We start from the raw sequence: 24,105 nt of genomic DNA, 5'->3' as shown, positions 1-24,105 counted from the left end.
TTTTTTTACCCACTTTTATTTTTTCACACTGATTCGTTGTGTTTTGTGCTGATGAGAACCAGTCTTCCTGTCACTGGATTTCCACACAGATCTCAGTGGGATTTGGTCTGACTGGTGACTGAGTAAGTATTGTACTCTGAGGAACAGCCTCAGCCTGTGACGTGCAAACAAACCATCCAGCTCCTCCCCCTGATAAAAAAAAAAAAAAAAAGGTCTACAATTTCCTCACTTCCTCTGTCTACCCACAACATTCACTTCCTGTTTTCACTCTCACTACTTCGAGTCTGCTGCCAATGGAGGGCACTGAGTCAACAACTAGAGCGAGAGCAACAGGAAAAGATGGGAGTAAGGAGGTGGACCAAACGGTGCTGATGTCCAGCAAGCCTCTGCATCGCTTCGTCCAAAAAGAGCCCAGAAGTCTCGGGGTAATGCAGCAATCCAGGGCCACATGTAGAAAAATAAGTGTATAGAAACAGCTGTATACACAAAGAGCTGTTCTGAATGTATTTTAATCCATCCTTTCTCTTCTCCTTCCCAGATTGTTATTGTGATCTTTGGCTGTGCAGAGCTCCTGATGGGTTTTCTCCTGGCCAGTGAAATTGTGCCCACTTCTTTTCATATCTACATTCCCTTCTGGCAAGGAATTCTGGTACATAACATTTTGCTGCTTAGCAGTAACATGCTGCAAATGCTGAAATATCATTCTTGATTGATTGTAAGTTTACTTACATTTTACGTTCTCACAATAAATTTTGCTTTATCCCGCAATACTTGTCTTCTTCCATCCATTCTGAGCCATATGGCTGTTGTCACTCAGTTGGTCCTGGGAAAATTCCCTAGTATCAGCTGGGCAATGGGCACTAAGTATGCTGATATCGCACAACTGCCCTATTAATAGGCATTGTTACAGTGAAAGTAAATTTTTCTTAGATCAAGCTCCATGCTACAATAATCAGTAGGATTCTGTCTGTTTCAGTCGTGCGAGTTCTATCAATCCTCTCATTTAACTCTAAAAGCAGCAAATAAGTGTATTTTCTAGTTCAATTTATTTAATATTGACGACCTCGTTGATAATAATATATTCCCTGCTACAATATAGCCTGTATTTCCATCTGCATCATTAAAGTATCTTTCGCAGTCTAACCTTTATCAAATTTTTGACTCAAATATAAATGACTTTCCTCTTCAGTACAGAGGATCTTTTGTTACTTCTGCAGCTGCCATGATAATAAACATGACGTGGACAAGTCACATGCAGTCAGTTTGGGTGAATGACAAAGGAAAATTGTGTGATAATCATTTTTTGTGTTGCTTGTTTTTTTTTAAGTTTGTTGTCTGTGGAAGCCTGTCTATCTACACTGAGGTACATCCATCCAAGAAGATGGTAAGTATATTGTGATTTTATAGTCTAGTTTTACTGTTTAACTTGATTTAGTCACCCTCTTTCTCAATAACTCGTCTAATCTTGTTGGACTTATCTTTCCCAGGTGACTGTGTGTTTGGCCATGTATGTGGTTACTCTCTTGGGAATCGTAGTCTCAGCCGGACTCAGGATATACTGCCTCAGCTTTTACAAGACGCACATGTCGAAATGGGGGTGGAAGGAGGACTGGGAGCATTACAGAACGGTGAGCTGAAGTGTACATTGTTTAAATTGAATGGACAGCATGCACATTTTCACAGTGTACAGTCTGAATTTAATCTTTCATCGTTTCTTGTTACAGGAGCAGCTTTTTGGTCTTGAAACCATATTGTTAACTTCCTCTCTGTGCGTGTCAGTGCTTCTCATCTTTTTGTGCACCATTGCACGTTTAGCTCTGAGATCCACACGCACTCAGGTAAAAAAAAAAAAAAGAAACTGTTATTACATCATCTAACACAGGCCTTATCCTCTGTGATTGCACATTCATAAACAAACTTCAGTCTCTCTGGAGTGAGATATGTTTGACCAGCATAAAAGTTGACTGCAGACAATAATGTACAAATAGTAAATGAAAACTTGAAAAGTAAAAATAAATAAAAAGTAAAATTAAGAAAAATCTTCTGTATGACTTTTCCAAAGACCTCTAGGTTTCTAACCTTTTTGGCTTGTTACCTCTTAAAACAAAGCAATATTTATTTGTTACCCCTCATCACCTCCTGCATATTTTTGTGGATTATGGCCAGGTTTGTTTGTTTTATTTATTTATGTGTTTCACAAGAAAAAAAGACTTCTACATTAACCTTATTTTGGTAGCATCAATGTTTTTCTGGTCTCCTATATTGTTAATCAAACAGGTATGGTTGATAGTTTTAAAAGTATTGTCTGTCTCTTGAATCTGAACACAGCAATACCACCATCAAACTTAAAATTCTTTCACACCGTCTTAACCTCACAATCCTACATTTTTGTTATGTCTTTGTATTTCATGTTTATTTCACCATAAAAGCCTAGCGAGGTTAAATATGTCAGTGACAGATAACAGTAAGTATGCCACAAAATCAGAATTCAACAGAAATGCAATAATGAAATGATGATCATAAAATTTCTAATACGATAATATAAATGATTGTGTCTCAGAAACAATCTGAAAATGACATTAAAATGAGCCAAGGACTGTCTTAAACCATAGAAATAAAATTATTCATTAGCTTTGTCAGTCATCATTTTATTGCATTCTTGTTGTTCTCCTCCCTGATAATAACCTCCATATCTTCAACAGGTCATCGTCCAGCACATCCCACCTCTGAGTGACACAACGGTAAACTAAGACCAAGCTTTTGAAGTTTTATTCTACAGTAACTAACACTGGTTTTCCTGCAGCAGACCTACCCTGTGAAAGCAATTTGTCATAACTCTGTACAGTATATTACACGTGAATGTCATATGAATGTCATGTGAATATCCAGCCACAGCTTTTATAGTTGCCCACATCTAGGGGCAGTAGCCCTATAGCCCAGTCACAACTTTTCCCTACATTTTACCTCTGTGGTAGCCTTTGTGTAACTGCTGAACCACATTTATTTCACATGCACTTTCAAGAGAAGATCATAATAGGGCATAATGTCATATTATTTTGAATTAAAGCCTCAACACCCCAATACTGAAAACTATCAATAACATCAGCTGATTAATCATATATCCATGTATTATATCACCTAATCAATATTCATATATTGTACAAGCAATAATATACAGTGATTTTAGTTAACATTTTCCTTCTGCTCCACAATATCCCAACATGAATTTAAGTATGAAGAGTTCATAATTAAAAAAAACTGTGACAGTTTAATAAAAATATTTTGCCACTCAATTTACATTTTGATTATATACTGTGATCACATACTGTTTTCCTTTAACCCTTATGCCAATATGCCTAATCAACATCTATGTTATCAGTATTTTTTTTATTACATAGTGTGCAGCATAGTTTAGACTTTACTTGCAGCTTTTGATAATCAATGCGAGTCTGTGTGTACACTTTACACATTACAGTGTGATTTTGTGTGAATGAGCAGATATGGCCTCTGTGTTTTCTTTACAGGAACGCAGATATGTTCAAGAGAAATGGCAGCGTATTTGAATAGATTTGAGTTTCAGCATTCTTACGGATTAACTGAAATGACAAGCTGACATCCATCCAGTCTGTAATTTAAAGCTTGTGACTTGATGTGTGTGTTTGTGTTGTTCAGTATGTTCATCTACGACTGTGATAATGAAGAGCCTGCTTTGAAACCCACTGCCATTTTTTGCCTGTGAATATGTGAAAAACACTAATTTGATGTCCTTGCAAAAGTTTTTCAAGAATTTAACAGATAACACACTTTTATCTGTTTCATGCAATAAGTGTGATGTACACTGTCTTGTTAAATAAACAATATAATAACTAAATTATGTTGATGATATATTAAACACATATAATTGGCCTTATAGGTCCCACCCTTTTTTGTGCATCAGATTACACACACACACACACACACACACCCTGTGTCCATTGTGTTTAGTTTGTCAGAGTACGAAATACCAAGTTAAAGGCCTAATTCTGTTGGACATTTCAGAATTAAAATATGTATAATTGAATTTACAGGTGAGCAGTAAACAAGTTTTGCTTTGGCTCACTTTCACATGTCAGTATTGTTTAAAAAGACCTTTGATATTTGGAAATGCTACCCAGATTGAACTGTGGTTGTGGAGTAGTTTTCATTTTGATCACTGGGACTGTGTCTTTCATTGCCGTTATTATTTCCAAATAATTGTTGTGCAATCCCATTGGTGTCATCCTAGTTCTGTTTTTTTCACCCGACATCCCTTTTACGTTTCATTAAGTAAGCACAAGTTTGCTCCACTCAGCAGATTCAAATCAGGGTTCCCAGTCCTTCTCCAAAGTCAAATTCAAACACTTTGTATGCTTTTTAAAGTGCACTTTCATTACAGCTGTCAGAAATTACATATTTATATACATATGGTCAAAATTGTTTTCTTTCTTCACAATTAACTAGATGTTATTGTGCTATAAACAGCTAAAGGGATGTTTCGTGAGAGTTCTACAGAGGTGGAGCAAATTAAAAAGAAAACACAATAGATTCACATTTTAAAATGTGTGACTTCCCTGTAAATTGACTTGGCATCCAAAAAACCTGGCTGAGCCACTCAGGCAATCACTAGACAAATAACTTAATAACTTTTTCCTTTTTATTTCTAAAACATTTTTCATTTTCAAGTCAGTGATCACTGAAAAAGCAATCTCCCTCCCACTCATTGTGCCATCAGAGGTCACACAAACGGACGGATCACATAACGTGTAGTCACACATGCAGACTCAGAGAAGCAGGCAAGGCTGGAGCAGAGTAGTCTTCACTTGAAGACTATGAGGACAGCAAAAATAATCAGGCACTCTCAGACTAAGAGGGAGCAATTTAATAAAGTAATGCAATTACAATTGCAGACACTTTATCCGAATCCAAACACTTTTCAACCCTCGCCTTAAAGTTCTGTTTAAGAATTTCCAGCTCCTGATCACTGTCAGATGCATTTTGACTCAAGTCAAATATAGTTGTGGGTTTGGCATGTGTGTGCTGCATTTGTGTTGTTTAAAAGCAGGACCAGCTCATGCTGTGGGCCTGGTATAAGGTTTAGATAAACCTGGAAGAGCTGCACAGCCACACATGGAAGAGTTAGGATGTGTCCAAGATTACTGTATGTATGGACAGTAAATGACCACACTTATGTCTGTGTGACAGTGATTCACTCTTTATGCACACTCTCAGATCCCAAAACACAAAAAAATGCAATGACACCTGTGACATTTTGGTCACTTAATTTATTTCGAGTCATTTCACTGAGTAGACAAACAGGAGTTCAGTGTAATAAAGTCTCCCCCTGGTGGTGGTGGTCTGGAACAGTGGGAAATCCAGCAGAGGCAGTTGTAGTCATATTTGGTCCACGTGCATTTTTTTAAATGTTCACAGTATTTAATAGACGTAGCTAGCAGTGTACAGAGACTGCATGGAGGCCTTGTCAGCTGAGCCGCTGGGTTTGTACTCTCCTTTGGAGGCAAGGCCATTGGTCTGAAGAGAGGATGGGGGGGGGGGGGTGTCAGGGCAAAGTCAAAGATGAGTGTTAATGATCAGCCAAGTTACCTAAACCACATTACTGCAAGACTGAACAGACAAAAAGCTTTTTATAATCAATCATTTACCAGTCAGTATAAAGGTGGGTAATGTAAGATAAGATTCATTTAATAGACAGTTTGGTGCACAGTCCATAACTATAAATTGATAAGTGTGGATTAATTATTAGTGTCTCTATTCATGATTAATGATAACTGTTCATGGCCTCTGAGACTCACCTTGGCCCTGTTGCAGAAAGCCTCCTGTGCAGCGGCCTTGTTGGCTGCTTTGCCCTGCCAGGCTGCAAGAGCGGAGGCCTGGAGTGCACGACCATAAGAGAAGGTGAGCTTCCAGGGGCGATGGAGGGGTACCTGGTTAATGGCGTTCAGGTTGAGGGAGGCCTCCTCCTCACTCTGGCCGCCAGACAGGAAGCAGATGCCTGAAAAGTCACATAAAGCAGCTTTTTATGTGACAGAATCTTAAAAATGCTCCTCGCTTTTATTAATCTGATGTCTTAAAAGGAAAATCTGGATTTTTTCCTACATTTATTTCATTATCAGAAATGTTGTTATCAAACTTTTGTTATTAATGTGATTTGTAGCCTGTCCTCTTCCAGGTCTCTATGGTGGAGAGGAGGTCGTATAGCTCAGGTCCCATGAACATCACCTGAAGTTGTTCAACGACCTCCTGAATCCACATTCTTAGCACATATTTTATAATTTAATGTATCAGAACTGGCAAATTCTTTATTTAATGTGATTTTGTTGTCCTGTTCATGCAACATCCATTGCATGTCTGTCTATCCTGGAAGCAGAAGGGGAAAGGGTTCTTCCTCACCAAATCTATGGTCAAAGCAACAGGGGGTGGTGCACACTGTGCAGATTATAAAGCCCCCCAGAGGCAAACCGTGATTTGTGATACTGGGCTACATAAATAAGATTTGACCTAACTTGGTCTTATGACACTCACCAGGCACAGCAGCGGGAACAGTGCGCCTGAGAGCAGTCACTGTGGCCATGGCAACTTCCTGTGGGGTGTACTTCTTAGTGCAGGAGTGTCCAGCAGTGACCATGTTGGGCTTCAGCAGAGTTCCCTCCAGGTACACGTGGTGGTCGGACAGAGCCTTGTACACAGCAGCCAGAACCTAAAGATGAAAACAGATTCATTACTATACATTTCAAAACTGCATGTGATGGCAGATTTTACTGCTGGGGCCAGAATTTCAAAACTGTGGCTCTAGATCAGAATCAGAGATTTTGTAATAGCTCTAAAATTTTTGCTAAAGTAGATAAAATGATCTTCTAGGCTGGTCTAAAAAACAGATCTGATATCATTCTGATCTGATCGTTCTGATACCACAAGATCAGGATTACAAAATCTAGATTTGCAGACTGATGAACCAACCTTTTCTGTGACATACTGGCAGCGCAGCAGGTCATGGTCTCCATCAGGAAGGATCTCTGGCTCCACAATAGGCACCAGGCCGTTCTGGTGGAGTATTTAAATGTTAAGTTATTAACTTGCTGACAATATCATGAATCACTAAGAATTCAAGTCATTTGTGTGAAGAATATGGCCACGTAGACACACCTGTTGACAGATGCTGGCATATCTGGCAAGGACGTTGGCGTTCTCTGCAATGCCAAGAGCTGATGGGCAGCCATCCGAGATCTTCAGGACACACCTCCACTTGGCAAAGTCACAACCGTCCTTCTTGTACTGGGCGCAGCGCTCTGAAAGGCCGTCAAGACCTATACAGAAACAACAAGCCACAGAGCAGTTTGTGCTCGCTCTGCATGAGGTTGCTGAAACTTGCAAAGAAATTTTGAAATTTTGCCATAAAGAAGGCTTGCACATCTGGGCTTTGAATTGCCCAATCCAATCTCACCTTGTGTGGTGGTCTCTCCATCTGTTCCATTCAGACCAGCTGTGCCTTTGTCCACCTGAAGCAGGAAGAACAGATCACTTTACTTACAGGCATGAACATTCGACAGTCTGAAGATCTGAGAACCTCGGTGTACAGGCTCCTCACCTTGATGCCGACGACAATGCCCTTATCCTTGATGACCTGGGGGAAGAGCTTGCCACTGTCTGATTTCTGGTAGAGCGTCTCATGGAAGAAGATGACACCTCCCACACTGTTGGCGATAGAGGCATCAGAGGAGAAGAGGATGTCACGGAAGCAACGACGGTTCTCCTCGGTGTTCTCCACGTTGATCTTCTGGAGACGCTTTCCCATGGTTCCTTAATAGAAGAGAAAATGAGAAGCATGTCAGTCGCACACTCATTTGCAGTCATCTCTCGCCATTGCAATCCACAGAGCTCACCTGTTGATTCATCGGCAGCCAGGATTCCCTTTCCTGGAGCCACGATCCTCTGAGCAATGTCAGAGAGCTCCTTCTTCTGCTCCGGAGACAGGGATGGGAACTGATGAGTCATCCTATAAGACAGAAACAAGTTATTTCACAGGTGATCAGAACGTCTTCAAGGCTTTAGCAAGTATGAGGAAGATTTTATCTTTTGTTTTCCATGAAACACAATGAACTTCTGCCTCAGACTTCCTGCCGCGGTTGCACCACCTCTGTAAATATTTGGCTTGCATGGTTGAACTTTGGCCTTGGAACAGATAAGTTCGGCCTTTGGATGTGCAACCCAAGTTCATAGTTCACTCCTTGGAAACTAGAAAAATTGGGGGGTATTAATTTACTAGGAAAGATAAAATCTGCTGACATGCATCTCTCCAACATATTGTGTGCGATGGCCATGAGAATGCAACAATGACATGGAAGCAGCCAAATCCACCAAAACTAAATCCATGGCTATCAGCAAAACAAGAAATTTTGGACATGGAAAAATAAGCTTTTACAATTACAGATGGCATTTATCCATAAAAGAACAGCATAATAATATTAGGGCTAAGAATTAAAATCACAACTATAATTTGCAGATATACAATAAGTCATCATAACCTGCAGGTTGAACGCGGATGTGTGTTCCTTTTTTAAATATTTGCACACACCCAAGAGGTCTACTGCAACCACAGGCGCACAACACCCGACGACATTTAATATGCAACCCTTTCAAAGTAAAAGTACCGCCAATGTTTTTGCTGCAAAGAAGCGTGAACATCCTCATTTATCAGACACGACAACCGGTTTATGGGATTCTGCAAAGCCTAGACTTCTGAATACTTGCAGTTCAAATCCGTAACATTACTTGCATCGCACCAGAAACACGCGGAACCCTGAACTAACACAGTGATGTTGCAAAAAAGTTCGCTTTTCATGCAAAGAAATGGAAACTAGCCACAGCAACACCATGTACAAGCTAAAAAACTTGAAAGACGGGTCTTACTTGGGAGTTTTGTCAAACAGCGACGGCGGCAACAGAAGTGACAGACGGCTTCAAAGCCTCCAAACAGCGATTACTGATTGAGAAGGCCGAGCAACGTGCACAAAGCTGTATTTATGCGTGTTTTGCGCTGTGGAGGAGGTGCGCATGATGTGGCGGGGCGTGTGTCGCCCCGGTAACGCAATTGGTCCAGTGAGACAGACAGGGGCGGTGTTTGCGGACTGCACGGCATCAGTGCGCTTTTGTGGACTTTGGGTCCATATCATAACCTGAATGGATGAGTTTAAAACAAGAAGGGAACACTGTGTGTCGTCTGAAAACAAGAGTTGTAAAAGTCTGCAGGCAGGCACGCATCAGTCAGCCGTCAAACAGCAGCACCTCCTCCCTCTGTTTCTGCTCACTGTTGCTTCACTTTGAGACACTGATGACTTGTAATGTGAGAGGAGGCCTGCTGCAATGTTGCATTTCAGGTTCCTTTGTGCCTTTGTCCTGGTGAAAGTTGCATTGATTCATAGATGTGTCTGTTGTCTCATTTGGGTGCATTCAGAGGCCAGTTACAGCCTTTATTCTCCAGTGCACTAAAGATTCAAGTTCAACTTTATTGTCTCACAGGGTGGAAAATTTGTTTTGGGCTTACCACCCATTATGCAGCCATAAAATACAACATACATGTATAAACATACATACAAAGTTTCTATTTCCTAAGGATCACAAATAGCAACAGTCCAAACACCTGTCAGAAATACACGTCAAAATACCAGTCCCAAAAAAATACAAATCAGGGTACTGTTCTAAATTAAATGTTGTCATACCTCAGAGATGTCAAAGATGGTGGATGGAATCAATTTAGTTAAAATCAAAGTCATAGTTTTGTATTTTTCTTTCTTTCTTTCTTTCTTTCTTTCTTTCTTTATTTATTTATTTCTTTATTTATTTATTTATTTATTTATTTTCTGTTTTCAGTTCAGTTTAGTTAGAGTTAGTTTCTAGTGTTTCTAGTTTGCTTGCTTCAGTTTACTTTTTACTTTTTTTACATCATGTTGTATTTGTGTACATTTATATGTTGTGATTTTGTCTGATTGCTACCTTGGCCTAGGGCAGGATTGTAAAAATGATTTTCAATCTCATTGGGACATCCTGGTAAAATAAAGGTTGTTTTTTTTTAAAAAAAATACCAACATCCCATTCTCAATATACATATGAACCAATGCCTCTCCATGTTTGTTGTTTTGACATATTTGACCAAACTGACAAAGACTCAAACTAAAGACATCTCCTGTCTATTTTTTGTTTTATTTTATGTAGCCATGTGAAAACATAATATCATTTCATTTGGGATTTTTTCCTGAAGTACAGTTTTAATTTTATTTCAGTTAACTAAAATATTTTTTCACACCTAGTTTTAGTTTTCGTTTAGTTTTAGTTCACTCTAACAACATTGGCTTGGAGGACAGTTTTTATTTTCCAATTCTCCAAGACGGTGTGTGGAATTAATTTAGTTACAATATAGTTTTAAAATATTATTAAAAAAAACTGATACTAACTTATGTAAAAGATTTACTCTTGGTTAAAATTTAATCTTCCTTAAAGTCCTACAGAGCTTTTTTTTACAAAAAATATATTTTAACACTGAATTTGTTTTTAAGCCCCTAAATTTGAAGGCCAAAGTACATTTCTGGTGGCCCAAATGTAAACTTATGTAAAGATGCAATTTAACACAACTTAACACAGCCTTCCTTAACTGTGAGACTTGTGGTCCACTTTTCACATGATGCAGTGTTTCCTGAAACTATTGTTTCCAATGCATAACGAGTTAGACTTCTCTGCTAGTTGAAGAAACCAGCGTCACACACAGCAGTGTGTTATATCCCTAGATGTGTCATAGTCAGCCACTTAAACTCCTGCTTCCATTTACTCCTGAATTTTCATTGCCATTTTAGTTGTTCATAGTCCATCTTTTGTTTTTCTTTTATAAGGATGGTGTTAGTGGTTTGAGGAAGCTCAGTAAACCCACACTTCAGTAGCCCCAACATATTGGTAGCTAGCCGGCGACGAGTCCTGCTCACTGTTTTAATAGAATGGGGTGAAGGAACTGGGATGTTACAAGTCTTATATAAAACTTGGTCGCCACAGGGGGGCACCAACATATTTTATATACATTTAGGGAATGTTATTCTCTCCATAGTGTAATCACATCAGTATAAGATCAGGCTATAGTTAATTTATTGAACACAGAACTAAAGTAACTGCTTTTACATGCTACCTTGTTTATCTGCCTCATGCGTCACATTGCTTGTTGAGCACGTCACGCATAAACAGTTCTCATATTGATTGCTGCAAATGGCCCAAAAAGAGCTTGTTTGTAATGCGCTCACCGGTTCATGAGTGACCTCAGCAGATAGGGAGACTTGAACTGATAGGCTGAGGTAGATCTGTAACTCACAAATAATGACAAGCCAGCTTTTACACAATCTGGACTCTGCTCCCTGTGCAATGTACTCCTTAATAATGCTTATCAGAGTTCAGTCTCTGTTCCTTTTTACATAAGGACTGACTGAGGAAAAGAGCAGTGCAAAATGTTGTCTGAACAAGTTTGGTTACCCGCACAAGAATGTGAGCTACATGTATAAAGATAGCTCCAGAGGAATGTTGGTTTCATTGCGTTGTTTGCCAGATAATTGGTACATTATCTCCAAACATTACTTCCTCAATAGAGCCATGGATCTGTGGGAGCTGCAATCCTGCACACGGCAGCAGCACAAAGTATCTCTACTGTGAAAACCTATTTAGATCTGGACATGTCTCAGTGGTTTCAGTAAAGGGAAATATCCATGTGAAACTACAGATGGATGTCTTAAAAGAAAGATTCTGCACTTTTCATACAGCTGAGGGCAGTGTTGATGATAAATGTAGTCAACTGAAGCAATTCTCATTGAGCCGTGCAGCAGAACATAGTTTGAGGTGACAAAAATACTCAGCTAGTGAGCCCCACTGGCTAACTAAAGGCAGAGACTAGAAATCCATGCTGAAACAGCCTGTAGTTCTTCTTTAATATCAACAGCATCATTGTGATGTCACTGGATGCAGGAAGAACAGCCGATTTTGCAGCAGGAGAACTCAGCTTTATCTGTCAATATAGCACAACACTTACAATGGGGATGGATTACCAACAGGACAAACCCCAAAAGCCCCAGGTTCACTGTGTGTCAGTTGCTTGCTCTTAAACTGTGTGAATTTGAACCACAAAATTAGGCAAATAATATCAGCTGGTTTGTGCGTTATCATCTAATATTGTGATGCTCATCAAATCACCACAAAGTAAAAACTGGGAGTATTCCAATTTAATTTATACTGAATCTACCATCTATAATGGACTGTGTGCATTCCACTTGATGGAAAGTGGTTTTGTTTTTGCTCAAAAACTGTATAAATGAGAGCTGCTGATGGTCATATACTGTGCAAAACAAGAAACGTGTGAAACAATATTGGTTATGTCGCATTTTGAATCAGAAATCCTGCCAGACAAAGCATTTCTTGGATCGCACCAATAACCCAGAAAGGCCTTTTATTTCCAAACCCATTCAGTGTAACAAACATTGTTTTAAATTCGGACACACCTCGCACATATTTTGGTGAGATGTGGTAAATGTGGAGTTGAGATATGCAGTGGCGACGGTGACTGTCCAAAAAGGAAAAAGGATGGAAATAATGAGGTTCAGGTCCAAAAGAAGGCTGAGAAACAAGGAAGCAGTGAGAAAAGAAAAGATTCAAGAAGGAAGGGAGAACAAATAAGGTAGGGCGCATGATGAGTATTGTTTTTCTAGGCTCAAGATTAAATCTTCACATCTCTGGCCATGGTGATTAACTGTGCTGCTGTGCCAGAAACAAAATGTGAGACAATAGAAATAGTTGGTGATGCTGTGAGGATATCGTGGGAATTACAAGACTCTCATACTCTCAGAGGTTAAGTTGTCTTGTTTGTCTAGTTTTGTATTAGAGAATAAAATGGCAGGTGGGGAAGAGCCTTTCTTTTAATTTATATTAGGTAGGAGAATTAAGTCTTATTTCAGTCCAGCAGAAGGTGGTCATACAACATTTTGGATGCAAATTCCCTGTGAAAAACAGCCAATGAAACTGAATTAATGTTGACCGGTAGAGACAGGAATATAGAGGTAGAGTATTGGAAACAACTGGAGAACGGCTTAAAGATGCCCTGAAAGCTGTAATTTAATTTTTGAAGGATACAAGGTTATGTAACAGGAGCTAGCAAAATCTATATGGATTGTAGTGGATTTTTATTATAGCTATTTTATTGTCTACTTGTTCATTAGTTTGGAATCGATCTGTATAATTAAGAAAATAACAGTGGAATTAAAAAGAAGAATAAATAAAATAAAAAATAAGTAAATAAAAGGGTGAATAGAGAAATAGATAAATAAAATAATAAATTAATGCAATATAAAGAAATAACAAACTATAAAAGAATAATTATAAGCTTTTTATTTATTTATTTTCACATTTATTTGTTTAGTTATATAGTTTTAGAAATATGTATTCATTTATTGCATATAAATTACTTTATTTTCTATATTTTGTATTCATTCTTAATATAATGTCATATTTTAATCAGCATTATTTTAAATTTTCCCTGTTGAGGGACAAACCAGTCAGTCACTGGCTTTATTGTTTTATATATATTTCCAAATTTACTGGTTTGTTGTTTTATTTAATCTTCTTTATATTTCCACATTTATTTCCTTATTCTTTTATATATTTTTCAATGGCATGCTAAAAAACGTTGCTGCATGTTCCGGTACAATAGGTGGCGGTATGCACCGTCAGTCACTGATTGCAACCCGCCATTAAACGAAACGAAGAAGAAGAATGAGCAGCCCGGAGTCATGCTGATCTCCTCCGCGGCGGCAGGTGGCGCTGCGTCAGCTGAAGATGGTCCCAGGAAGCTCGTTAACACCACCACCTCCGTTTCCGAGTGGCAGGGAGCCGCAACAACAACAGCCACAGACAGATTCAGTTCATTATAAAACTGTTAACATTAAAAGCGGTAAGAATTCAGTTAGGGGTGATTGATACTGACAGTATTTCAAAGTAAATGCATCGATCTGTCAGGTCAGAATCAGGTTCCCCTGAGCATCAACAGCGTTTAAAGCTGACGCTAGCAAACGGCTAACGTTAGCTTAACGTTACAGTGACTGATTTAATCAGCCTGTTCGGGGTTCAAAATGCCATAAAACTTTTTGTTTGTATTTATTTAATCACTTAGCTAGATAAACAGCGTTTCAGAGTAAACGTTAAGGCAGTTATCTTGAACCACGTAGTGTTAGCTAGCTAGCTATATGTACAGTATAGCATAAGCTTAGCTCTGTCTTTCATCCAGCACATACATCTGAGTCCATCAGTCCTCCACGTTCTTCCGTCAGTCACACTGATATTTTTCTGTCTGTGTTTGTTTCAGGAGTCTGAGGATGTCGGGACAGAAGCGTCCTGCTGACCCCAGCGGTTCCTCCGGTGCTCCACCTGAGAAGCGGAGGGAGAGGGAAGGAGAGGACGGAGGACCCGGTGTCAGCGCTGCTGCAGGGGGGAGCACCGCGGTGGAGACGGTCATCAAACTGGGAGGAGTGTCCAACTCAGTGAGCCCCACTTTATTCCCCACTCTACTGCTTATATATTTATTCACAAGCTTCACCTCACTAGTGTGCAGCCTGTCTATTTGTTCGGCTGCTTTACTGTGCTAATGTTTGAAATCTTTTCCAGGAAGAACAGGACATTAAAGCTCTGCAGGCGAAGAACCGAAAGTTGGGAGAAGCTCTTGATCAAAGACAGGTAATTCTTTACACACTTTAAATGCAGCGTTGCAGCGGCCTTGGGAGAGAGAGATATAGAGAGTAAATTTGGGGACATAGCTACATGAACAAGAACAAAGCAAATTCATTTGAAATCGTCTGTATGACAGTAACAAAATGAGGGGGAGGCAGAATGTGCCATTGTGGTATTATTAAAGTTTTGTTTTCAGCAGCAGAGAGCGGCAGAGAGCAGCCTCTCTGCACCGCTGTCCAAAATGCAGAGAGGACACAAAAATAGATCTGAGCATAGACTTCTTTTCTTCACCACGGAGTTGGGATAAGTTGTTTAATGCTGCAGTGTGTGTTGGTCAGCCGTTCTTGTTTGTTACATCTGATCACTGCTCTACTCCATTAACTTTAGTCTCTAAAATATTCACAATATCCTGTATATTCATCTTGCAAAGGTTATTAATTAGACGTTAAATTAAAACATGCTTCCAATAACTGCATTTTGTGAAGATAATTTACAAGATAACTCTAGCATGTGCACCCTCTAGACTGTCAGGGTGCAGTGCTGCCCTCACATTTGTGTTTTTCATTTTTCACTCTGTGGACATCACATTATTAACTTACAATTAGAAAATTTATTTTTACTGCACTTGTGTGCTCCCTTATTTGGTGAAAAGTTAGTCTCTTGTTGGGTTGGTTTGCAGGTGATTGAGGATGAATTGCGAGAGCGAATTGAGAGACTGGAGACCCGTCAGGCCACAGATGATGCCAGTCTGCTGATCCTCAACAGATACTGGAACCAGGTAAACAAGTTCAACGCAAGAGCAGAAATGACTTATTTAACATGAAAAGTCTTCTCTCCTTTAAATATAAAAGAGCTGACCTGGTGTCGTTCTCTCTTCTTCAGTTTGATGAAAACATTAAACTGATCATCAGGCGTTATGACCAAGCAAGCAGCGAACCTGAGAAGTCTCTGGCAGGTGAGGGACGGAGTCTCAAGCCAGAAACTCCAGAGCCTGATGGCGATTCCAACCAGGAGAGAGCTAAGGACAGAGGTAAAGATGGACCTGACACAGGATCATGAGCAATAACATGTAGATATTTGATCAACAAGGCAAAACCCTCTTTGCTGTGTTTGTCACTCAGGCCAACAGGGAGAGGGTGCCAACTCCTTCCTGGCCACGCTGGCGAGCAGCAGCAGCGAGGAGATGGAGGCTGAGCTGCAGGAGAGGGTGGAGTCCAGCCAGAAGCAGGCCAATCATGTGGTTGAGATCTATGAGAGTGTGAAGAGCACCGTGGACCAACTGAAGGCAGATCTGGACTCTGGAGCTGGTGAGATAAAATTCAGGGAGACATGATGAAATTGCAGTGATGGAGCTGAGGAGGAAATTTCTTTCGGAGGAGTTCTTAAAATCAATTTATATGTTTACACTCATAAATGGTGATGTTATTGTTGCTTTTCATTGCAGAAAGTGGTTTATGGCAGGTAGCTTCCAAACTAAACTCCCTCCTGACCAGTGAAAATGAGCGATTGCAACAGCTGACTGAGGACCTCAAGCAGAAGCACAGTCACATGACAAGCGAGGTACAAATCTTCCTTCCTTGTGCTGCATTCACGTGCTCCTTGGATGGTCCCATTTCCTGAATTTGGAAGTTGTTCTTCCGACTTTGCTGTGTTCATGAGCTCTTAAGTTGTGATGTGATTGTTGTCGAACTTGTTGTAATGTCTGGGTGAAGGGTTTGCTGAGACTTACATCCCAATGTTGGTAGTTTTGTAGTTTTGTAGTTTTGTGCCAGACTTGTTGCTGCACCAGTTGCTCCTTAAAACCACTAAAATATTGTTCCTCTTTCTGAGTTGTTGTTTAAGGGGCTGACTGATTTGACCTGACTTTAAGGGGGTGTTCATATGAGTTTTCCTAGTTGGGAGCACATTTTTAAAATTATTCCAACACCACATGAATGCATGATTGTTCAGTTTGTGTTTCACTTTTGGTAGCTACCACATTGAAGGTTGTTTATTTGTAAGAGAATTCAGGCCCTTTGAGTCTTTGAATAAGGAATTTATCATAAATACATGATATTTATGAAATATTATGAAATTGTAAAACATTTAATTCCTCCCAACCCATTGCACTGGCTGACTGTGTTAAGTTATCAAGTCAGTTGTTCATTTGGTTTTTCTGTTACTTGTTATCATCTAGAAATTGTTGCTTTATTGCAGAGTAATATCTGAAGTATTATTATTAAGTATTATGTTCCTCTTAGCTCTTGTGTGTGTGGTGTTAAGTCTCTGTGTTCTGTTTTGTCTAGTCCCGTTCTCTGGGTCGGGCAGCGAACAAAGCAGACCAGCGCGTCAGTGAGCTGCAAGTTCTGATCGAGGAGCTCCAGTGGGACATGGAGAAGATCCGCCGCAGAGAAAACAGACTGAACGCACACCTGATCGAGATACTGGAGAGGGTGAGGATGTGTTCCGTCTGTGTGTATCTCGTCTGTCTGTGACTGTGTTGTGCAAATGTTCTGATGTTTTAAAAATAACATTCCCTGTAATGCTTTCCAGGTGAACAGCAAAGGCTATAAGGTGTGTGGGGAGGCCAGCAGTGTTTGTGGGACCATCACTATTAACAAAAGAAAGGTAGGAATTTTATTTTAATAGAATAAAGTTATGAATAAGCTTTTCTTTCCACACCTTGCTTTTCACATTTGCCATTTTCCTTTTTTATTCTCCTTTCAAGTTTGAAGAAATGAACAGTGAGATGGAGGAGAGCCGGGAGCTGGCAGACAACCGCCTCATTGAGCTGCAGAAGCTCCAACAGGATCTGCAGACTGTGCACCAGGAGAACAGTAGCATGAAGGTGGACTTGTGCTTCTCTCACACCATTCTGTTGAATTTCATTTGGAAACAGCTCATTAACTGACTTCATGAATTATTGTGTAAGCTGTGTTAAACCAACGGACTTCATTCTTCTTTCTGCCTGTTCTTGTCAGACGGAGCTGCTGAGTCGAGCAGAAGGCATGGTAAAAGAGACTTCTGAGTATCGCTGTCTACAGTCGCAGTTTTCAGTGCTCTACAATGAGTCTCTGATCCTCAAGGCTCAGTTAGATGAGACACGCGCACGTCTCAACACCACCAGGACGGCACGGCTTCGACAGCTTGAGCACATGGAGGTGTGTTTGTGTTTTTGTGTGTGTGTGTGTTCGTTCATCTCTGTCTATGCAAGCTTATGTCCTTCTCTTACTCTCATCCCCTCTGTGTGCAGAATGATGAGGTGACTCTGCAGAGGAAGGTTCGTACAGAGGTGTTTCAGCTGGAGGACACACTGGCTCAGGTCAGGAAGGAGTACGAGATGTTGCGCATCGAATTTGAACAGACACTTGCTGCCAACGAGCAAGCAGGTAACTAACAAGTTCTGGCTTAAATAGAGAACAAGGTGCATGAATTGACCCTTTGCTAAGCCCTTCCTCTGAAGAGCAACTGTTCAATCATAGACTTGGCAGGACGGGCCATACCACTTCATTTGGCAAACTCATGGTTTATTCCCACCAGGATTTAAATTGTGATTTGTTATGTGGAGGATATTGGCTGGCGCAGAATCAAAAGTGGACCAACAGTGCATCTCTCTCTGGACTGCTGTCTTAGATCTAAGCAGGGTTAGCTTAGCTGTTTTCCTGGCTCTCTTCCTTAGGTGATTCTGGTCCAGTTGGTCTGGCTTGGTCACCATCTCAAGGTCCCCTGCTCTTTATCTAATCTCTGTGTTCCTTTTCCCACATTAATGACTGTATTTCTGTAATCACTTGTATACATAAACTGGTCGTATTTCAAAATCTGATCAATGTTTGTTGGGATGCAGCTTTAGCCTCAATCCTTTAGCATTTATGTTATATCATGTATGTAGCCATTAAGTAACATTACATGTGTCAGATCCTTTTACAGGGTTCTTGTTTTAAAATTTATCAGATGGAAATGCTGAAAGTCACCTGGAGACAGAGAGTTTAAGAGTTAGCATTGGCTTACATAAGTTAGCTACAAAAAGTCTGCTCACAAGTCATAATTTTAGCTGACAAACTCAATGGTCCTCTGCTAGACATGAAATACTGCTTTTATTTGCTTCTCTGTAAAAAATCCAAGTTAGTCATTCGAAATTTACTGCAAATTTTTATGTTGATTCTGCCAGCATTCTCACTGTAAACTGTATTTGTGTAAAGAGGGCAGGGTGAAGCAAAGGGTCAGTTGTGCTGAAAAGGCAGTACAACTAAGATTCTCACATTTCATTGTTTGTTTGTTTTTCTGTTTCACTCTGCCTGTGTCCTTCTCTCAGGTCCCATCAACAGGGAGATGCGTCACCTGATCAGCACACTGCAAACCCACAACCAGCAGATGAAGGGAGAGGTGGTAAAATACAAGATCAGACTGAGAGAGACACAAGCTGAGCTCAACCAGGTAGGTCAGAAGGAGACAAAGAGAGACTTGTGCAGTCACCTAAAGAAAATTAAATGTTTCACTGCGACCTAAAGGTGTGGTAAAGCAGAACACAGCAGCACATCACACTGAAACCTGTCGTTGCCTCTGCAGGTCCGCGCCTCAAAGGGAAACGCCATCCTCCAATCCCAGTCGAGCACAGAGATGGACGTGAAGGATGAGACGACCTCTCCTTCGACCCCAGCTGTCTCTGGAGAACCTGTGATCAAGACGGAGCCCGACAATGGCTCCTCCACACCCAGCAGCACTGGTAACTAACAGCTCACTTTTATTTAGAAATGTAAACAACTAAAATCACTTTTTCACAGTGTTTTTGTGATACATAGGACTCTCTTTTTTTTCCAACTTCTTTGTTTTATTTTATTTCTGTAGGAGCCTCAGTGAAAACGGAGCCTGGAGTAGAACCTGAGGTGACTCTGAAAGAGGAGGAAAAAGAGGAGAAGAAAGAGAAGGAGGAAAAGAAAGAAAAGGAAATTGTAAAGAAGGAGGAGAAAGAGCGGGAGAAAGAGAAGGAAAAGGAGCGAGAGAGGCCGACCCGTAGCAGTGGGAGCAGCAGCATGATAAAGGAAGAGAAGGAGAAGCCAGGGAGCAGCAGCCAACCTGAGGAGGCAGCCGGTGAGCGCCTGTCTGTGGTTGGAGGGTCAAAGAGGAAGGAGATGGAGCAGCTGAAGATCGTCCGAGCAGAACTCAAGTAAGTTTCATGTGTGGAAGTTGTTTTTTATTTTAAACATGCAGATTTTTTTTAACTACCAGAACTTTACAGTGGACACGCTGGTGGGGATTGATACTATTATGATGTGTTAACAAGTACTTATCATGTACACTTTTTAGATAGATGGTCAAAAACACCTTCATTAATATACTTCAAAACACATAACTTAAAAAAATAAATTTTAAAAATATTTGTTTTGTCTATTGGTAGACAAAATATGTGCCATATTAATATGATTTTAAGAAATCATAATATACTTCACGCACCACAGGGAGAGAAGAGGATGGTTTGAAATATGTTGAACAATCCTTTGGGTTTTTTCCCCCCCAGAAAAATTGGGTGGCCAATCACAGAGCCGTCTACCATTGTAACATTATAGTTTGAAAGCCACCGTCACGAGTAAAAAGCCATCCATCCATCCATCTTCAACCGCTTATCCAAAATCGGCTCACAGGGGTAACAGTTCCAGCAGGGGACCCCAGACATGCCATTCCCCGGCTACATTTGCCAGCTCTGACTGGGGGATCCCGAGGCGTTCCCAGACCAGGACAGAGATATAATCCCTCCACTTAGTCCTTGGTCTGCCCTGTGGCCTCCTCCCAGCTGGACGTGCCTGGAACACCTCCCTAGGGAGGCGACCAGGTGGCATCCTTACAAGATGCCCAAACCGCCTCAACTGACTCCTTCCTACGCAAAGGAGCAACAGCTCTACTCCAAGTTCCTCACGGATGACTGAGCCTCTCACCCTATCCCTAAGGGAGATGCCAGCCACCCTCCTGAGAAAACCCATTTCAGCTGCTTGTATCCGCAATCTTGTTCTTTCAGTCTTGGCCCACCCTTCATGGTCATAGGTGAGAGTCTCATAGGTGAGATCAAGAGCTTCGCGTTCTGGCTAAGCTCTCTTTTCGTCACAACAGTGGGATAAAGCGAACACAATACCGCCCCTGCTGCTCAGATTCTCCGGCCTATCTCACGCTCCATTGTCCCCTCACAAGACCCCGAGATACTTGAACTCCCTCACTTGGGGTAAAAAAGCCAATTAAGAGTAATTTGTCAAAATAGTTTGCACATTAGAACTGATGAATATGTATTTTAAGGAGTGCCAGCAAGACTGCAAAAATAATGGATGGGTTTATTCTGATTATTGTAGTTCCTTGACTTACTGAAGGAAAAACAGATAAATAATCACACTATTCACTGCCTAGTTTTTAAGTGCAAACATAAGAATTATTTTTAAATATCCCTGGTTTGCACTTGCCTTAGGTAATCAGGGTGTGAGCCTTTATTTGTATCACATAACTGAGGATTAAAACAGAGCAAACTCTCTCATTTTCTCCTAAGAGCCCTAGACTGAAGTCTGACTACTTTGCCTACCAAAACATGAAGCAGAGTGTTACGGCTGTCTTAAACAAATAATTTCTAATCGTTATTGAACCTTTTTTCACCATGTCTCACCCTGCACATTTAACTGAGGAATGTTCATGTTTAGGAAAAATGTAATCAATGAATTATTAATACTGTAATAAATAAGCATGAGACAGCATCCTAGCTGTTAAAAACCTAATTTTCCACATTGCGCTTGAAAGTAAAGTATATAAAAAATATACTACAATATATGACTCCAGATATCTTCATCATTCAATTGACTATTGCTCAGTCCAGTTTCTGTTGGCCAGCTTCAGACTGTAGTATCCAATAAAACATGTACGATTCATTTAGCCCACAACACTCGTGACAGAATTCACCAGGCATATGATACTGTGAATCACCAGCAGTGGCTCACAGAATAGTAGACTATTGTCTCAATATATGGCAAGTGAACAAAACACGCTAGTTTTTGTTGCTGGATGATGGTGATAGTTTTGTTAAATTCTCTTGTTACCTTGACCATTCAGGAAAGCCCAGGAATCTCAAAGGGAGATGAAGCTGCTGCTGGACATGTACCGCTCAGCACCAAAGGAGCAGAGGGACAAAGTGCAGCTGATGGCTGCAGAGAAGAAGTCCAAGTCAGAGGTGATCAACTCCACACTCTATAGAGCATATTCACCTACACACAGACACACATTTACAGTTAAACATCTGTTTCCTGTAAGAGTTTGTGGTGACATGTAGAAGATGTAAGATTCTGCCCCGGGTCCGTTCCTTTGTATATATGTGCTGCAGTAATAATTATCTGTATTGTGGCAGTCCCATGATAACAATGCTGTTTCTAGGGAGAGGAGCTGCGGCAGAGGCTGAGGGAGCTGGAGGAGAGGGAGAGGAGGGAGGGCAAGAAAATGGCGGACGAAGAGGCTCTGAGGAAGATCCGCTCTGTGGAGGAGCAGATCGACATCCTCAACAAGAAGCTGTCTATAGCAAAACAGGTGTGTGAGCTAATCTTACGGTTTTATGCACAAACAAAGCCTCCTTTCGCCTCTTACACTCACCTCGCTGCTCCCTCTGCAGGAGGAGGACGCACTGCTGAGCGAGATGGACGTGACGGGCCAGGCCTTCGAGGACATGCAGGAGCAGAACATCCGTCTGATGCAGCAGCTCAGAGAAAAAGACGATGCCAACTTCAAGCTGATGAGCGAGCGGATCAAGTCCAACCAGATCCACAAGCTGCTGAAAGAGGAGAAGGAGGAGCTGGCCGACCAGCTGCTCACTTTAAAAACTCAGGTGAGCCACCAGGCGGCATCATAAGGTGCAATCTGCAAGACTAGAGGTTTGTGACACTGATTTTGTGTCATACACACAGTTAAATTGCAGTGAAAACTACCTGCAGTCAGTTCTTACTTTGTTTGAATGCATGACTGATAATATCCAACAAAAAATCTACACCGGTTTTAGTTTTTCAATTAAACAGCTTAGAAACAGGTCTATACAGTTCATATTTTCCACATACTTGGCAAGCATCTCTTCACTATTACTTTTGTGTGTCTGCCTCTTATTTGTTTGCCAAATTTCTTGTTTTTCTTGCTGTTTTTCCCCCAAAATGTCACCTTTGTCTTAAAAGTCTAAGGCATGTTTTATTGTTATTATTACCATAATATTTTTGGGATTGTGCCTGTTTGTCAGGTCGATGCCCAGCTGCAGGTGGTGAGGAAGCTTGAGGAAAAGGAGCGCCTCCTGCAGGGCACCATCAGCACTGCAGAGAGAGAGCTGGCGCTTCGAACACAAGCTTTGGACATGAATAAACGCAAGGTAACACACTGTTCAGAGAAAACTGATCCCAGAGAGGGTGAGCTGCTAGGAAAGAAATTCAGCCATAACATAGATATGAACAGTTATTCTGAAACATCCTTTCACACACCGTATATACATAAGGGATTGTGCAGTATGAGATGAAATAACATTCCCATTTAGGAAAAGTAAAAACATCTCTCTGTTCGTCCTCCAGTCTCAGGACTCTGCGTTGCTGTCGGAGGAGGTGCGAACTCAGCTGGAGCAGGTTCAGCAGAGGCTCAACCTGGTCAGAGAGGAAGTCGTTGAGAACAGCATCTCCAGGGAGAAAGAGTCCTTTAATGCCCGACGAGCACAGGTAACAACACACTCAAACTGACATGTATGGGCAAATAAACACTCATCAAGGCTATTTCTGCTGAGCTTAAACATATTGGAGGATAGGAAATGCTAAATTTTATGAAACATGTTTTCTCCAAAGCCATAATATCTGTTAGTTCAAATGCAAATTGCCATTAACACAAGAAAAATAAATGAGTATTTTCTGACTGTCATAGGCCTGGCAGGATGACTCTTTCTTAAAATACACAAATCTAATTACAAATTAGATTTGTGCATTCAACGTTCCTTCCTCACTGTATTTAGACTAAGTGGTTGCTGTCAGTTTAGATGTTGTTGTTCCACATCACCAATGTTGTCATTGTTATGAAACCTTTGTGGGTTCTGGATTGTGCATTTGCATGATGATGGGAAGCTCCTGCTGCAAGTCTAGACAGCCAACGAGTATTGCATTCATAACATCTGTTGTCATATGAAAGTGAATGAGGAAGACAGACTCCTTTAACTTGTAGCTGTTAACTCTTAACTGTGTTGCAGGAGGACATCTCCAAACTCAGGAGAAAGATCGAGAAGGCCAAGAAACCAGCAGAGAAAATCAGCAACGGAGATGACATCCTAAATGAAGAAATTAATGACTATAAGGTTGGTTTCTGTGATACACAATG

At 40.7% G+C, this 24,105-nt stretch overlaps 3 protein-coding genes across 3 annotated transcripts in view; 2 read left to right on the top strand and 1 right to left on the bottom strand.

Annotated features, from left to right (window-relative positions):
* Nucleotides 1-8: 8 nt before the first annotated feature.
* On the top strand, nt 9-1,879 carry LOC146326894 (membrane-spanning 4-domains subfamily A member 4D-like). The gene is made up of 5 exons (XM_084719260.1): nt 9-425; nt 539-649; nt 1,328-1,384; nt 1,488-1,628; nt 1,725-1,879. The coding sequence occupies exons 1-5, from the start codon at nt 294-296 to the stop codon at nt 1,875-1,877; spliced, it is 594 nt and encodes a 197-aa protein (XP_084575386.1). The 5' UTR covers nt 9-293; the 3' UTR covers nt 1,878-1,879.
* A 3,401-nt stretch (nt 1,880-5,280) lies between these two features.
* aldob (aldolase b, fructose-bisphosphate) lies at nt 5,281-9,100 on the bottom strand. The gene is made up of 9 exons (XM_084719259.1): nt 8,944-9,100; nt 7,917-8,029; nt 7,622-7,833; nt 7,478-7,532; nt 7,180-7,340; nt 6,994-7,077; nt 6,559-6,733; nt 5,829-6,028; nt 5,281-5,547 (listed from the first exon to the last, which is right to left on the bottom strand). The coding sequence occupies exons 2-9, from the start codon at nt 8,026-8,028 to the stop codon at nt 5,452-5,454; spliced, it is 1,095 nt and encodes a 364-aa protein (XP_084575385.1). The 5' UTR covers nt 8,029; nt 8,944-9,100; the 3' UTR covers nt 5,281-5,451.
* A 5,314-nt stretch (nt 9,101-14,414) lies between these two features.
* rnf20 (ring finger protein 20, E3 ubiquitin protein ligase) overlaps nt 14,415-24,105 on the top strand; it is a 12,177-nt gene continuing 2,486 nt past the window's right edge. The window contains exons 1-20 of the mRNA XM_084719258.1: nt 14,415-14,588; nt 14,713-14,781; nt 15,455-15,553; nt 15,658-15,805; nt 15,897-16,082; nt 16,220-16,335; nt 17,061-17,207; nt 17,308-17,382; nt 17,483-17,602; nt 17,736-17,915; nt 18,008-18,143; nt 19,067-19,188; nt 19,321-19,477; nt 19,600-19,918; nt 21,835-21,952; nt 22,153-22,302; nt 22,385-22,597; nt 22,997-23,122; nt 23,319-23,459; nt 23,978-24,082. Coding sequence (XP_084575384.1) covers nt 14,424-14,588; nt 14,713-14,781; nt 15,455-15,553; nt 15,658-15,805; nt 15,897-16,082; nt 16,220-16,335; nt 17,061-17,207; nt 17,308-17,382; nt 17,483-17,602; nt 17,736-17,915; nt 18,008-18,143; nt 19,067-19,188; nt 19,321-19,477; nt 19,600-19,918; nt 21,835-21,952; nt 22,153-22,302; nt 22,385-22,597; nt 22,997-23,122; nt 23,319-23,459; nt 23,978-24,082 — 2,892 coding nt within the window. The 5' untranslated portion in view covers nt 14,415-14,423. The remainder of the gene's footprint in view (nt 14,589-14,712; nt 14,782-15,454; nt 15,554-15,657; nt 15,806-15,896; nt 16,083-16,219; nt 16,336-17,060; nt 17,208-17,307; nt 17,383-17,482; nt 17,603-17,735; nt 17,916-18,007; nt 18,144-19,066; nt 19,189-19,320; nt 19,478-19,599; nt 19,919-21,834; nt 21,953-22,152; nt 22,303-22,384; nt 22,598-22,996; nt 23,123-23,318; nt 23,460-23,977; nt 24,083-24,105) is intronic.

The sequence above is a fragment of the Lutjanus erythropterus genome, chromosome 5, assembly GCF_056507025.1.
Source record: "Lutjanus erythropterus isolate fLutEry1 chromosome 5, fLutEry1.hap2, whole genome shotgun sequence".
NCBI lineage: Eukaryota > Metazoa > Chordata > Actinopteri > Lutjaniformes > Lutjanidae > Lutjanus > Lutjanus erythropterus.
The sequence above is the reverse complement of the archived record's forward strand: the minus strand, read 5'-3'. Positions and strand labels throughout refer to the sequence as shown.

What these genes read in the sequence shown, in the direction of transcription:
- LOC146326894 (XM_084719260.1), top strand. Translation starts at nt 294, where the DNA reads ATGGAGGGCACTGAGTCAACAACTAGAGCGAGAGCAACAGGAAAAGAT. An exon ending in CCTTCTGGCAAGGAATTCTG is followed by an intron (nt 650 to 1,327) that starts GTACATAACATT and finishes TTTTTTTTTAAG; the next exon opens with TTTGTTGTCTGTGGAAGCCT. An exon ending in ACTGGGAGCATTACAGAACG is followed by an intron (nt 1,629 to 1,724) that starts GTGAGCTGAAGT and finishes TTCTTGTTACAG; the next exon opens with GAGCAGCTTTTTGGTCTTGA.
- aldob (XM_084719259.1), bottom strand. Translation starts at nt 8,028, where the DNA reads ATGACTCATCAGTTCCCATCCCTGTCTCCGGAGCAGAAGAAGGAGCTC. An exon ending in ATGCCAGCATCTGTCAACAG is followed by an intron (nt 7,078 to 7,179) that starts GTGTGTCTACGT and finishes ATACTCCACCAG; the next exon opens with AACGGCCTGGTGCCTATTGT. An exon ending in CTTTCTGCAACAGGGCCAAG is followed by an intron (nt 5,548 to 5,828) that starts GTGAGTCTCAGA and finishes TCCTCTCTTCAG; the next exon opens with ACCAATGGCCTTGCCTCCAA.